This window comes from Pezoporus wallicus, unplaced genomic scaffold (assembly GCF_028554395.1).
Source record: "Pezoporus wallicus isolate ANWC-B61680 ecotype Strahan unplaced genomic scaffold, APGP_CSIRO_Pwel_v1 contig_5418, whole genome shotgun sequence".
Taxonomy (NCBI): domain Eukaryota; kingdom Metazoa; phylum Chordata; class Aves; order Psittaciformes; family Psittacidae; genus Pezoporus; species Pezoporus wallicus.
In genome coordinates this window covers 696,841-712,071 of record NW_026640709.1, presented here as the reverse complement: position 1 = coordinate 712,071, position 15,231 = coordinate 696,841, and the positions used below count along the sequence as shown (strand labels likewise).

Sequence of the window (15,231 nt, the reverse complement as noted above, 5' to 3'; positions counted from 1 at the left end):
GTTTGATATAGTTCATTTTCTGTCAAATAAAGGGGACTGTGTTTCAGTCAGGGGCGAGACACTCCCTTCTAAATGTGAAAGTGCTTTGGACATTTCTGTTTATGAAGTGCCGTGCAACTGTCATTTTACTTCAAGGATTCCTGAAAAGGAGTTAATTCCAGGAATAATTAAACAAGGAGGAAACTGCCTGGAGTCTTGGGCACAGGATACCACAGGAAATATGTTGGCTGGCATGGGAAACTGCAAAGGGACAGTGAACAATCCACCTGTCTCTCAGGTAAGGCAGGCTTCAGTTTAGTGTTTTGCTGCTGCTTCTGATCTTTTTATTACCTGGAAATGAAAAGGCATCTCTGGCCTTGGTGGGTTCATGCAGAGGTGAATGAAGGAAGAATTTGAACCTGTTAGTTCAATAGTAATGAACCTGTTATTTTAATAGTAAGCAGAAAAAGAAATTGTGCACAACTCTGAGCTCTTCTGGCTCAACAGGTCCAGCAGTCAGGCTTAGAATAGGAAGGTTTTCATCACTCAAAGGCAAAAGGTAGCACTTGAATACTCAGGGGTGTCACTAGTCTGTTCAGTAGGCATGCTACCAGGACTGGAGTCATGTAGCTGTTCCCGCTCAGAATGTTGCTTGGGTGTGCACTGCTTCATCATACAACCCATGAGAAAGGGTCCTGGGGTATGGTTAATACCCTGGCACATTGGTAAGAGATTTTCCCAGGATCAGAATCTTTTCTTGGACTATCAGTTCATCTGTAGCTGCAGATGGATGAAATTATGCTGTTTTACAGATGTGTTTCAGTATAAAGCCCAAATAGAGTTTGAATAACCAAGACCTCACATGTAGTAATTTCGTGCAGCTCTTCTAACTGCAGTGGAGCTATGCTGGTTTGTATCAGCTGAAGATCGGCACTCAGCCTCTTTTGCTGACTGAAAGCAGCAGGGAAGCAGCTTGAGGAAGTTAAAGGTCACAGTAGGATATCTCATGCCAGAAAATACATATTCACATCTGTTAACTGTTGGAAACTAGTTTGCAGCCAAATTCAATATGCCATTCAATCTGACTCGTTCTATGCCATTACCATTTGAAACCTCTGAAACTTATTGCATTTTTCATTTCTTCCTTGGGGAAAGTATAATATTATTAGTGGATTGGGTTGGGTATCCATCTAGTGAGAGGAGGGAAAAATGAAGTGGTTTGTGCTTTGTGTGTGCCAGTGATATATATTAGCCCACGGACACACTTGCACATGTTTTGCTTTGCTTGATAATCTGCAGGTCCCAGATACCTGTTACAGAGCACGTCTCCTGTGTAAAATATGCAGAAGCAGTTGCATGTCATGTAAATCTGGCTCAGAGTCCTCCCTGCTTTGTAGGTGGGGAGTTGCATGGGGTCCAAGGTTAATCAGGCAGCTCAGGTGCTTATGAGAGCCAGCTGCAGGCTTTGAAATTGTCATGATGCACAAAGCCTGAGCATAAACTTCTGATCAGGTGAAGACTGCTGCTGGGGGTCTTTGGTGAGAGCTGAACAAAGGATACAGGTTTTGAAATATCTGATAGATCACGCTTTTCCTTCCCCATCTGATCACCATTATGATCCTAATAGAACCTTTTTTTTTCTTATGCTGAAGGAGTGGGTATTCAGTGACCCTTTAATTAGACAGCAGGACAAGTGTATTTCCATTACCTCCTTCTCTACTGGCTCTCAAATCACATTGGAAGCCTGCAATCAAAAAGATGGCAGACAGGTACGTAACTGCACCGGTTTTTAATCCCTTCACCAGTGTTCCAACTAATCAGTGCAGCCTGCAGGGATGAACCTGGTACTATCAAAGTATATAAAAGTCCCTTCTAACTTCTGCATCTCCCTCTTTGGTGTCTTTTATAAGCTCAGATATATGAGATTGCCTGTGACCAAAGTGGGTAGCACAGATCATATTAGTGTGTGGATGTCTACTCTGCCTGGGCCCTCAGCAGCATGGGTAGCTCCAGCTCAGTTGCACTCCAGCCTCACTCTTGGATACATTTATGTTCAGCCAGACTGATATATGGATGGACCACAGCATCAGAGATAGGTAGATAAGAAGCAAATGCTTTGAAATACCCAAGGGAAGGGTGATGTGTGCTATCATCTGTTTACTTATTTGGAAGTGAGAGAAATGTGTTCTTTGTGCTGTCTTTGGGCATGTGAACAGGCATTTAAAACTGAACATGTGTAACTCACTTGAGAAATACTGACTGACAGAGCACCATATATTCCAGCCTAACTGCTCCCTGAGGGAAAATACACAGCAGCAGTCATCCCAACAAAATGCAGTTCTGTGACTCTTATGCTGTTTCCAAGATGTCCATCCCTGGTCTATCAGGACAGATCAGTGATTTTTGCCTTACAGCACTAGGTAGGAGATGGCCTCTGTGATGGCCAGGATGACCTCACAGAGATGTGATGTGCCTTTTTTTCAGAATTGGGCAAAACCCAACAGGTGACAACACAGCACTAGTGGGCAGTGGACTGGGCTTGTTTCATCCCTAGCTCCTGTGCTTTCCTCTACATCAAGAGAGAGCACTTTTTCTGCCACCTGAGGCTATGTTGACTCTGTGTTTTCTGATACATCTATTGTTTTGATAACCCCAAGGTAGGAGACTGCTCAGCCTGTTGCCAGTCCTCAGCAGCATCCTCTTTTGTCAGTACTTCTTAATGCTACAGGAATCTCTGAGCTCAGTTACTTCTGAAAGAAAGCACTGAAATCCACTCTTGCCCATTTATGGAAAGGCTGTGTAGACATTCCTCTGGAGAGCTGGTTAATGCAGAAATGTCTTGAAGAGTTGTCACCATGAGCACGCTGGGAAAACTCTTGAGTTTGGATTAGCCTTGCAAGGATATCCCAAGTGGGCTGTGCTTGCCTGCTCTCTTTTCTTGTTGGCAATCACTCACCCCCTTGCTGTGTAATTAGGTCACTTAGCCTCCCCTTCGGTGCCTTGCAGCATTTTCCTCCCTGGCAGCAGAGGACTTCAGCAGCTGCCAAAATCAGCTGTCTTTCCCCACCTCCCTCTCATGGAAGTACAAGAGTCCCTTGAAGGGGGGTGGAGTCCAAGCGCTATAACCAGAAGAGCGATTAATCCACACTTACACAAGCAGGCTTGTTCTCCTGCTGGAATAGGATTTATTGAGCCTTGATGTGTTGATTATATACAGGCTCATTATAAAGACATGCATACACGCTTAAGGATGTGATCTGTTGTTTTCCATTACCTTACGTGAACAAACTGCACTTAAATCAAGGACTTGACCTAGCAGATGATTTGGCCAACTGACTGTAAGCAAAGATTTTGTTTAAGCATTTCCAGTAATTACAGACTGATTTTAATCACAGCTGCCATTCCAAACTGCCTTGTGGCTGAAAGGGTGAGGTGGGAGAAGTGCATTTGAATTTTTCTTCTAATTTAGGTTGAAATGCTCTGAAATGTCAGTTTTTTTTCCGGAAGTCCCACACTGCCATTTCAGATTTCTACTTATAAAGCCTGTTCTACTTGCAATGCTTAAGTTTGTTGTGATCTTAGGGAATGCTGTTATGATCCCTCCCTTCTGTAAACACAACAGTAATTGTTAATACTGAAATTGGATTTTAATCAGCTAAAAGTTTGTCATCTTTGCAAATTATCCTATTCTCTCTCCTCCTGGTATCCAAGAGGTTGATTTTCTAGGAGACATCCACTGCTGTAGACACTTTATAGTGTGAAATGAAAGAAAAGCTGGAGTGAGTAAATTCCTCAGTTACCCTGCAACTTGCCTGTCTCCCTGTAGGTACTCACAGCCCAAAGTGTTTTCAAACTGTGCATGAGTGTAGCCACTCCTCAGTTCAAGTGGGCTTCTCAAAGTCAGAGGAGCTGAGAGGAGGAAGGGGAGTTGAGCTACTTCAGAGAGGTGGAGGTGAAAAGCAAGAGCCCTGAGTGGGTAATCTGAGTGGAAGGGAAGCCTGGCAATGTGCATCACACATACAGTACCCTAAGAGGAGATAGTGACATGATGAAAGCCCAGCTTTGAGCATCTCTGGGGTCACTGTCATCAGAGGTCTGTGGTGGGAGACATTTGGACTGTTTTTGGATCTAGATTTCACATCTATGAGTGATGTAAAAGCAAGATTCCTGACAAAAGATGGGGTACATGATGGCTTTGTTCTTCAGTGTTACCAGAGTAGGTGGGTTAGATCTTCATGACAACACCATACAGCTCCTAAAGTTGCTTTCTGCTTTCAAACATATTGAATCTGTGCACATGCTACTAAGCTGTTTGTATTAAGTACGTCCACAGGGCAGACAATTTTGTTGTTATTTTTGAGTACTAACTACAGTCCATGTATGTAATAGTCTAGCAGAGGCTTTGAAGTATTATGAATTTTATCTGGAGTATTGCCTCAAAATAAGTCTAAAACTTTGCAAGCAGGAAGATACAACACAACAGTCAAAATTTAGATGGCTTTTGGTTCTGTCAGACTATTCTCCCTTGGGTTGAAAGGAACCAGGAGCAAATTTATTTGGCACCATGATCCCCTTGATCATTCAATAGCAACAGCTGGCACTGCTAGCAGAAGACCAGCCAAGAGCTATTCTATCTAATTACAACTAGATTTCAAAACAGATGGATGTTATCCATAATGTTATTTGGAGAATAGCATTTTTTAGTTGAATGCACAATAAATTATTGCCTTTAGCTTTGGTTTTGGCTCTGACTGACAGTGGGAGTGGTGTTTTAATTTTTATTATAATGAGGACAAATAGCAGGCAAAGTGAGAGTCAGACATTTAAACAAGAGAATGGAAATGAGAAACATTGGCACAGTATTTCCCAACAGAATAAGAAACATGCTGAGAAATCCTATTAAAATACTTCATTAAAATGTGCTGAAGGAAGGAATGTGGCCCCAGCCTGAAAATGAGGACATCAAGTTTTCTTGTGATACAAACAGTATCTGAACTCCTGTGTGCCTTTGGATGTGATTGGGGAATTTTTCCCACCTTGCTTCTCAATGTATCCTATTACCCAAAGTGCAGAGAAACACAGCTTTATATAGACTATCAGAAAAGAGAAGTGAAAATATGGCTGTCCTGGAAGCACCTGACTCAGCGTCTTCATGGTAATAAGTAAGTAAACCAATACTGGCATTATGCCATCACTTGAAAGCAATTTTCAGGAGACAAGCATTTCCCTCAATTGTGATTCCTAGTTTTACAAACTGAAGTGCTCAAAGGGGACAGTACTTGCTGGATGCTGGGGTAAGATTTTCCACGCTCTGTCTGCTCCTCTATTAAAATTTTAGTGTTCGTCGTCTTCAGCACCAGATTCAGGCTGCCCATGGCTCTGCAAATACATTCAATTCCAAACTGCAGCATCCTTGGCTATTCCAATTATCAGCTCTCCTTACATTTCTGTGTGAAGCTTCTCAGTCCTAATCAACAAAATTTGCTCTTCTCAGCTGTGTTTCGTGAGCTTGACCAACAGTTAATTGTATTATCCCTATCTGCACAAGAAAGGGAAAACAAGGAGGATTTTCAAGCCAAAATTTTTCAGACTGTGCAGTGCTTATATCTTCCAAAAGCTTTCCTTCCAAGTGCAGGCCAGTCATAATGTCTGGGTGTAGGACAGAAGAGGACTGCCTGAAATGTTTGGTTGTGTGTGCAGGAAATGTCTTCTCTGTTCATTTGTTTTTCCTAAAGATGGGCATCAACACTGTCATTCAAAAACTAGCTGTCCAGGCTCTCCTTGTGGTCTGTGGAGAAAGCTGGACCCTCCCAGAAGGTGCCTGTACCTTGGCATCACTTCCATAAGTATGTCACAGGTGACTAGTTTAGACTAAGTTGTCCAGCTCTGAGGTGGGTGACAATGGGAGATGAGCATCCAGTCTCCAGTTTCCACGCATTCCTACTGCCCACCATCCTCAAGGGTCTGAGACATGACATGTCCCTGCAGGGCTAGGTGTTGAGCTGTCCTTGGTAATCCTGTGGTCAGTCAGGCAGGGGGGGTCTAGTGAAAGGTTTAGGTGAAGTCAGGGGAGTTGCTCTGTTATCTCACAGAGGGCAGCAAAGCACAATTTCTGACCGGAAAGGGAATCCAGCATTCTGAAGATACCACTTTCATGCGAGATGAGGAACTCTAATTTGCCTTTACTGTCAGTATGCTTTATAATAGCTCCATGTATTACACCTTCCTGCAGCCCAGATGAGCCTTATATTCATCTTTCTGTCACTTCTCAGTGTTCCTCCTCCCCCTTTCCCATCTTTGACCAACTTTCTTTCAAACATAGGGGTATGGGATGACTTGAAATGCTGGGCTTTCCAGTGGTGTGATTCACTGAGAAGTGGATTGATTTGGTATACTTTGTTAGCAGCAGCAAACGTGCTCTGGTGAGTGTTTGCAGGTGGCCTGCTGTGTCTCTTGCTGTTGACTCTCCCTGCAAACATCACAGAGGGTACCTGCTTAGCATGAAAAGATGATATGGCAGCAGGTCTCTGATCTGATTCCTCTGATCTGGAGGAATAACATGAGCAAACCTCCCAGTGGTGCTAATAGTCTCCTGAAGATCCATGGGGAAGAAAACCAGTGTCTCTTAGTAATTGCCTTTGCCCTCTATCTCAAATCTTGTAACAGCATACTCCTTTGCAGCAAGGTCTTCTGGTCAGCTACAGGGTGTATGGAACAGTTGGTTGGCAGGCGTTTTCTAGCACGTGCGCAAGGGAAGGTGAAGGAGAAGGCTGGGAATTCACAAGTACACAGAGGCAGGGAGAAGGTGGAAGTCAAGGAAGAGTTTTCCTTTGCACAGCAGGAGACGGTCAAGAGGCTCTTCATGGAGGTGTCTATGATCCTGGGAAGCAGTGGTGGGGAGATCATTGCGCAGAGATTGTGCCAGCTAGGCAGAGTGCACAGCTTTCCAGAGGAGAAGACCTCCTGCTTTCCACTCCATTCTTACAGCTTCTGCTTTATGGTATTAACTCTTCCTCAGCTCTTTGGGGGGAGATTTCTGCCAGATGGCTCTGGGATCCGTGTAGGCAGGGGGTTGCAGCAGCTGGTGAGGGCACTGCAGTGCACAGATTGCATTGTATCTTCCTCTCAATCCTCTTTACATTCCTTTGCTCCTTTGCCTATTAAACCCAGCTTCTTGCTGTGCAAACAGCTCTCCTTCAGTGGTATCCTGTCAGATAGGGCTAGCAGTGCTGGCAAAGTGATCCTGCTGTTGATACTTAGTCTTGAAAGGATATGTGATACAGGAGCAACAGATTACTCTGGGCTTTGCAACTGCCCTTGACCTCTAAGAAACATAACCAGCACACAGATTTGGAGAAGAGCTGCCAGCAATAGCTGAACATAACTGGATATCTTAAACCACACAGCATGTGGCAATCTGTTTGCCATGTTACCCAAGAATTAAAGTGTTTGTAGGTTTTGACGTTGCCTGAATATTGCAGGATTTTTTTCCCCCTTTGTATATAATTTCTTCAACAGCCTTGAGGTACATCAGTGTTGTCAAGCTCTTTCTTTTTCTTAATCAGTTCCATGGGTTAGCCAAAACATCTTCGTAATATTCCTAAGCTGTTTTTTGACCGAGGGCCCAGACCCTGATCCTAGCTGAGTCATCTGTGTGACTGGAAAGAGTGATGGGAAAATCTCTGGAGCCTGAAACGCTCAATCCAATGACCTGCTGGTCTCAGCCCCACTGGAGGGAAATCGCCAGCCTCACGTGTGAGATCCCAAGTCTACAGATTCATTTCTGCTTCTTTTCACTGTCAGCCACAGTGGTCCAAGTTCTTTCCAGCAGGGATGGAAGCTACAGCCCTTTCCCAGCAGAATTTGCAATTCAAGGTTAGGACGTATGTTTTGTCCTAGAAAGCAGCATGACCAAAGGAGACCTTCAGGAAAGGGTTGCATGTGAAGCAGGGTGGATATGCTCTGAGGGGAGCAGACCCAGAGGACAGTACTGCAGAAAGCAGAGCACTGTGTTCAGAAAAGCTGTCAAATGGACAGTTACAAACTGAAATGTTGGCAAGGCAGATAAAATTATGAAGAAGAGCCAGCTAAAAAGAGTACAGAGCTATGAAGAGATTTCAGTGTAGGGCTGATAAAAATCTTGAGAGATGAGGTGACATGGAGGGGAGACAGATACAATTTAGTCAAGCAGCAAGAAGTGTGATTTTTCCTTTCTATGGATAGATTGCTTTTCATGTTGGATGAGCTTTCAATGCTTTGCTTTCTATGGGTTGGAAAGGAATCATAGAAGGATTTTAGGTTTTGACAGGTATCTGGGTGCCTAGAGATACAGGACAAAGAATGGCAGGGAAACTGTGGATCTTAGATGGTTTTGAAAATGCCTCTACTTGCTGATTTTTGTGTTGTTTGCCTTCTAGATTCTTCTGAATATCTAGCCCTATAATTCATCTAAACTCAGACTCCAGGTCTGGTTAATACAGGAAACCACTTCTTTAGAGATGCTGCCTATGCCTAGATTTTCAGTCTCCCCAGTTGCTGGGATTTACCTGAGGTTTATGCTCAATCTTTCTCCTGCTGCTTGGAGGTACAGTTCTGTGGTGAAATTGAAGTAACAGCATGTCTCTTCTCTGTCTTCTTGCAGAAATGGAAGATGAAAGGCAGTTTCATTCAACACTTTGTCAGTGGTCTCTGCCTGGAAAACCAGACTGGGAGAGTGGTGACCAACCCTTGCCAAGCAGGTGTACCTGGCCAACAGTGGGAGCTGCTACAAGCAACATGATGGTAGCACAGAGATCTCCTTTTTTCTTTGTGCATGAGACTTTGGGAACAGAGAGGGATCGGGAAGGGAGGAATGGTTTTGTATGTCTGACCCTAAATGATTTCATTGTGCCCATCAGCAAGTCATCATTTCAGCTGAGTATTTGTTGTTTCTGAGCTTTTCAGAGAAGCTGGGAGTGAGAGGGATGAGGAGAGTTGTTGAAATCTTCCCATCTGTTGTCTTAAGTTCTCCTTTGTAGCTGATGTCCATGCACAGCTGCACCCAGAAAGGGGAGAGGACCCAGCCAAGCACTTGGAGTGACCAGAACTGCCTTGCAGCTCTCCCCATCCATCCATTCCTTCCTCTGCATGCAGAGTCCACGACCTTTGGTCCACCAGATTAGACAATGCTTGTACAAACATTGGTACCTCATTGGCTTCCCTGGCTTTTTGCTCTAACATTGTGCATCATTCGTGCATGTGTCTCTCTCTCAGTGACGACTGGCCAGAAGAGCCATGATGATAAGTGGAGGGCTGGGGCGGCGCTAGAAGACCCTGGGGGCATGTTTGTAACCTCTTTGTGGTGGGCCTGTTCCTTCCTCTGCCTGTAGTGGGTGCTCGACAGCCAAATGAGCTGAGGTTGGCATAATGTTGACAAGAGCTGGAAAAGGGACGATCCGTTTTAGCAGCGTAATAACCAGGGATTGTTTTGGGGACTATTCCCTGTCGAATTCTTGCTTCCATTATTTTATGGGTGGAAGGCCAGCCCTGCCTCCATGAGTTATCCAAACCTGCAGGCAGCCCACTGGATCTGCGTTCCGGGTACCACATTCCTGCAGAGCTGGTCAGAGATGGGTGCTGACACTATCGGATGCCAGGGAAGCTGGGACTGTTCTCTGGCTGCTTCTCCTGATGCTAATGGACACTGCCTGCTGCACGCCACGGTGAAGGTGATGCACAGAGCTCTGTGTGCAGCACTCGCTGACAGTGCCATTGCACTTGGCCCAGGCCTATGGCAAGAGCCCACCCAGTACCCCATTGCATGAGGCAGAAAGGACAGCCTCTAGGTCATTACAGGCATCCTGCTGCTGTCTGGGCAGGAGCACAGCTTCCTCGTTGGCTCTCCAGCTCTGCATGGAACAGACCCCAGCATGACAAGCCACCCAATCCCTCTCTTTTTTCCCCCTCTCTCTGAGACAGAGGAGGTGAAAAGGCCTGGGGCTGCTCAACCTGGGACACCCAGCTCTCTTTCCAATGGGAACCATGGGCAGGTTAGTTGGTGAAGCTGAAAATGCCCCCTGCACAAATGTTTCCACAGCACAGGCCTGCCCAAGAGATCTCTCTTTTGTGTTCTGGAAATACCAAAGACAACTGGTGTCTCCAGCTAGCGTCCCAGTCCTGCTCCCAGTTACCAGTCAGCTGTAGCCGAGTGTGGATTTTCAGACCTGCCAGGGGAAGTTTACCTATTCCAGTAAAATAATCCCCACAATTTCACCTTTTCCTACAAGATCTGTTAAATTTTCCTCTTGGAGCTAGGTTTTGTAAACCAGCCCTCCTCTCCAAGAACCTGGCAGGGGAACCAGATAGCCGGGTGACCTTTAGTAGGCAATTGCTTGCCCGCATCCTTCCTGATCTGATGTGGAAGAAACAGGATATTCGTTTGGATTCTGAACAGCTGGCTGCTTTTGATCATGTTTGTATCCCTTTATAATTCTTTCTCCTAGCTTGGCATTAGCTCCAGCAGTTGACAAAAGAACAGATACTGTTCTTCATATGTTGTATGTGCTCAGAAGTGCTTGTGTGAGAACTGGACAATTCGTTTTCTGTTCTCAGTTCTTTTATTTAAAAAATTAAATGCGTCATGTGGCCAGAGCTTGCTTCCTTTTTCCCCCTTCACTTTGACATCAGCTCACCATCTTGACACTGATTAACCAGATGAATGAACTGCCCACACTGTGAAAGCTCAGGAGGCAGCTCCCTTTGGTCCCAAGCTTACTGCATTGTGCAGCTGCATTTCTGTGTGGGAATGGGGGGACCAACCCTGCATAGATTTCTCTTTCCCTGTGTAGAGGTGCTTTGGGCCTGAACCACTAGGGCCAGGAGAGAGTAAAGAAGAAAAGGAAATAATCCTATGAATAGAAAGAGGGCAGAACAGACAAGACCCATGAGTGGGGAGAGATGCCATCCTACTAGAAACTGCTTTTTTAAGCAAGAATATGAAGGAGATGCTACTTCCAAAACAGCATCATTAAGCATTAGGAGACAGACATAGCGAAGTTCTCACATACCTGGCTTGAAAAAAAATAATGCAAATACAGATGAAAGACCATTGAGCAGGTACTGTACTAAAGTTCTTAATAAAATGCATCCTAAGTGGACCATCTGAGCTTCCCCCATTTCACCCTCCAGCAGCCCAAGGGTTGCAGCTAACAGCATGTTCACTCCTCCACCAGGTACTGCTTCCTTCCTCCTTGCTCCCACTCTGTGTGTGCAGCTTTTTTGCAGTTCCTTCTTCATAACCATACTGGGACCAAGACCCAGCTCCTCTGCAAACAGTTCTCCTGACGCTGCAGACCACAGAAGCTCTGCTTACATACAGTCTCCAAGCTCTGGGCCAGCTCTTGTTCAAAGGGCTCTTGTCAGCACACTAGCTACTGCCCTTGACTTTGTGCTTAGCTCCAATGTTGGAGGCTTCTGACTGCTCCTGGAGCAGAGGTACCCAGACTAGCTGTGTTGATTTGTGCCTCTCTTCCTACTCCTCACCACCTGGCAGAGTGTGAACTGGCATTATCTGGGGCTGTGAGCTGGGGCAGCTAAAGATTTGACGATGTCCTAGCCTTGGGATGAAAAGGGAAAGGTGGGCATATGCTAGATGTCAGTAACTTATATTGCTCCCGGCATTAGGGCCTGCCAGATGCCTAACTCTTCCTGGTTTTGGACATGTTCTCCTGAGGTCACCTCTACACGGTTTACTTGTCTGTCATCTAAAGCACTGCTCATAGGACATTCCTGTAGGCTCACTGCAGACCCCTGACCTTGCCCCACATCATCTGGTAGCCATTGGTTTCCAATGGCTTTTAGCAATTGCTAAAAAGTTGGTGGATTACAAAAGGCTGCTTTCAAACGTGGCCAAGCTAAACTTCTCCTCAGAATACACAAAGTCTTGTCCAAAATCAATATTGGTATATTTTCCATTTCCCTTGCTCTGAAGGAAAAGAGGAACGAAGTTATCTGTGCTTTTTTCCCCAAGGTCCATGCAGTGCCATGTTTTAGAAAAGGATTCTGTTGAGTTTTTTTGAAAGCAAACTGACTGAGCCCTCAGATTTGGCCCAGTGATTTGTTTCTTTAAGTCAGAACAAACAGCTGCTCACCCTTGTTTTCCTGTTTACTTTAAACAGCCCCCCAGACTGTCAAGACAGAGCATTTGCATTGTTAACACCTCTCAAGGAAGCCATTGTTGTATCAGATCATCTAATGTAATTTCATGTGCTGTGAACCAATGCGGGTTTATTTAAGAGGAGCTGAAACTGCTGTTGTACAGAAATCAATTCCAAAGGGTTTATTTTCCCCACTCAGTTGTAAGTTACACTTTGCCAGATGTAATTTATGTGGAGCCAAGATTTGTTTTCCCTTTTCTTGAAGAAAGCATGTACCAGAATCTGTTTAATGCCTGGAATAAAATCCACTTTGAAACAAGTGTTTCAGCCTGTTCTTATTCCCCCCTTACTTCCCATCAGAAAAAAACCCTCCACCTTTTCTTGCCTGGTCCCTGCCTCTGTCTCTCACTTGGTTTGTGTCCCCAGACACGCATGCCACAGTTCTTTGCATGGGTTTCTGGGTGGCTTCTACAGTGATACTGCAGGAGCTGGCAGAGCTATTTCTAGGATACAGTGGTATATCAGGTGAAAACAGTGAGAAAGTTCTCTTCTGCTGGCTAGGCAGGCAAGTATCCTTTCTAGTAAAAGTTAAGAGCAGTGGGGGGAATTAATTCTTCCTGTTATTCCCTCCTTAATCTTTTCCTTAGGCTATAGGAGAAGATTAGTAAGGCTGCCTGTTCCTTCCTAAGCCTCCCAAAGGTCTGTCTTCTGCCTCTAGCTTGAGAGCAGGAAAGCATCACCACCCACAGATGCCTCCTAGCACATTGGCTAAGGCATTGCTAAGCCTTGAATACTGTGACTCCCCATGCAGGCTGGTAAACCTTCCTAATCTCACTTTATTAATAAAAAAAGCCCAGCCAGCAGTGTCAGTGTGGAGGCTTTGAGTTTAGAATCAGAGCTTAACTGCCTTAGTTCACCCCAGAGACTTTTTCAAACAGGGATCAGCTGGATCTGCCTCTACACTTGTGTCAGAGCCTCTGTCTAGGGAAGAAGGCTGAAGGTGCATTGGAAGTCATGGGGTGTGGAGGGAGCCAGTGCTTCCCCATGCTGCCTGGTAATGTATCTGATGTTGGAGTGCTGTGGGAACTTGACAGTTAAAAAAGACAAGAGATGGGGCTTTCTGTCTTACTGCTGCTTCTGTAGCAGGACATCAGCTGGGCTGTGTCTCTGGAGTCCTGCCATGCATGCCTTGGGTGATGACCATCAAAGTGCCACAGCAACCAGGAGGTTTCTCAGGCTGTAATGATGGCTGGGAAGACTTTAAGTAGTCCTGTCTAGGCAACAAAATACTGCTCTTGTGAAGAGACAAACTGGGGTGGGGGGGGCAGGGCTGAGATTGAAGGAGAAATGGGTGAGGGATGGGTTACCCTCTGAGGAGGATAGGGTCAGGCATGCAGTGATCTGGCATATGAATGAGGTAGGAGAGTTTGGAGTAGAAATAATTGCATCAAAATGAACTAGAGCCAAGTGGGGGGGGAAATTATAGGGGAATAAGTTCTTTGCAGTAGGTTAAAGCCATAGAAGCACTACATTCACAGCAGTCACTCAGTTGGGTCAAAGGCAGGAAATGCATTGTCTCAAAAGGCAAATGAAGTGTTGTTTGGATTGGTTATGTTTGGTTGTTGTGTTTGGGTTTATTGTTTGTTTGGGTGTTGTTTTTTTAGGAGTTTGTTTGGTTTGGTTTGCTGTTGGTTTTTTTTTTACTACTGAAATAGTTCATTTCAGCACTCACAAAGCAGGTTATTTTCCAAGAAACAGAGATGTTCTCCAGACTACGCACAGTAATAAAGTTAGGTGCTTGGAGATCTGAGATCTCCTTTTTCTGCAGTCTGTTAAAAGGAACTTACTTGATACAGAGACCTTATGCAAGTGTCTGCATTCTCAAAATCCTCTGCAGTTGGGCTGCAGGGCGTGTGGAGGTTGGTATCTCCAATCCCTCTGATGCGAGCTCGTCAGCATTTTAAAAGTACATGCTGACTGCAGAAGCACCTGGAAACCTGACTGCTGCTCTTCCCTCTGTCTCATACTCCTTGGCCAACACAGCTGAACAGCTCCTGTATCCTTCCCTCTTATGGGTCCTGAGATTCATTCCTTTGTTGTGACTTGTGAGCATTTTCAGCGGAAGCAAAGAAGCCCTGGAGAACTGCAAATGTTGAAATCAGATGTTTAGGTATACCTAAATCAAATCTTGGTTCCAGTGTTTATTTGGCTGCTATGGTAGCAAAAACTCAGCAGTGTGCTGCCCTGTGAAAATAATTGGAGTGTTTGCAGCATGCTGAGCTTCTGGCTCTGCTTCTCTGTACCCATTTGTAGGCAGGAGGTATTGCCCCTCCACCACTCGGGTCCAAGGTAGTAGAGTTGTCATCCACAGTTCTAGGGTTTTCTTTCTGGAAGGTATTTCACAAGCACCTGTGATACAGTGCAGAGCTCTGTCAGAAACACTTCTGTGCTGCACTGTGTTTCAAAGGTGCTGTTGGGCAACAGGAGGTGAACAACCTTTTGCTTTTTTGACTGTCTGCACCTTTTTGAGAAATGCTGCTTAAATCTCACCAGTGACTGATCAGTAATTAAAACCAGGCGAAAACAAGGTAGCATTTCTGTGCTGGAAATGACACTGGATAAGCATTCAGACCTGCCTATTTCTGAGTCAGGGACAGCCCATCCAAAGGGAGAAATGGAGATAGCAGCTTCTGCTTGACATTGTCAATGAAACTTGTACTTTACAAGTGTGAGTCATTAAAATATAAGCCAGCTTCATCTGTACTGCATGGTGCAGTAAGAAAAATGAGAACAAGTGTAACAAAATAATCTACTTGGGACAAAATTGTGTTTTAATGAGATTTTGGTAGAAAACAGCCTCTCTGGTTTTGATTTCCATGGAAACTAGTACAGCAAGGCTCTTTACCACTGCTTGCAGTGGGGCTGTGTGTAGCAGTAGTAACAGTAGTGTGTGCTGGGTGATGAGCTGGCCAGTGCCTGTGGGATGCTCAAATTCATGAGCATGAACTGAACTAGGTGGGATCACTGACCCAAAAAGCTACCCATGGGTCCTGGTATGTCTCTTCCCCCTGAATTTCCTGGTCAGAGTCCTGGGCTGTTTCACCTTCTCCCTGCCTCA

At 45.1% G+C, this 15,231-nt stretch overlaps 1 protein-coding gene across 3 annotated transcripts in view; it reads left to right on the top strand.

Moving 5' to 3' along the window:
• GALNT16 (polypeptide N-acetylgalactosaminyltransferase 16) overlaps positions 1 to 11,564 on the top strand; it is a 71,560-nt gene extending 59,996 nt beyond the window's left edge. For 2 of the 3 annotated variants that reach the window (XM_057420051.1, XM_057420053.1), the window contains exons 13-15: positions 136 to 277; positions 1,632 to 1,748; positions 8,621 to 10,609. In XM_057420051.1, coding sequence (XP_057276034.1) covers positions 136 to 277; positions 1,632 to 1,748; positions 8,621 to 8,758 — 397 coding nt within the window. In that variant the 3' untranslated portion in view covers positions 8,759 to 10,609. Of the gene's footprint in view, positions 1 to 135; positions 278 to 1,631; positions 1,749 to 8,620; positions 10,610 to 11,189 lie in introns of those variants that run through there. The other variant, XM_057420052.1, reaches the window with a different exon arrangement.
• The last annotated feature ends 3,667 nt before the right edge of the window (positions 11,565 to 15,231 follow it).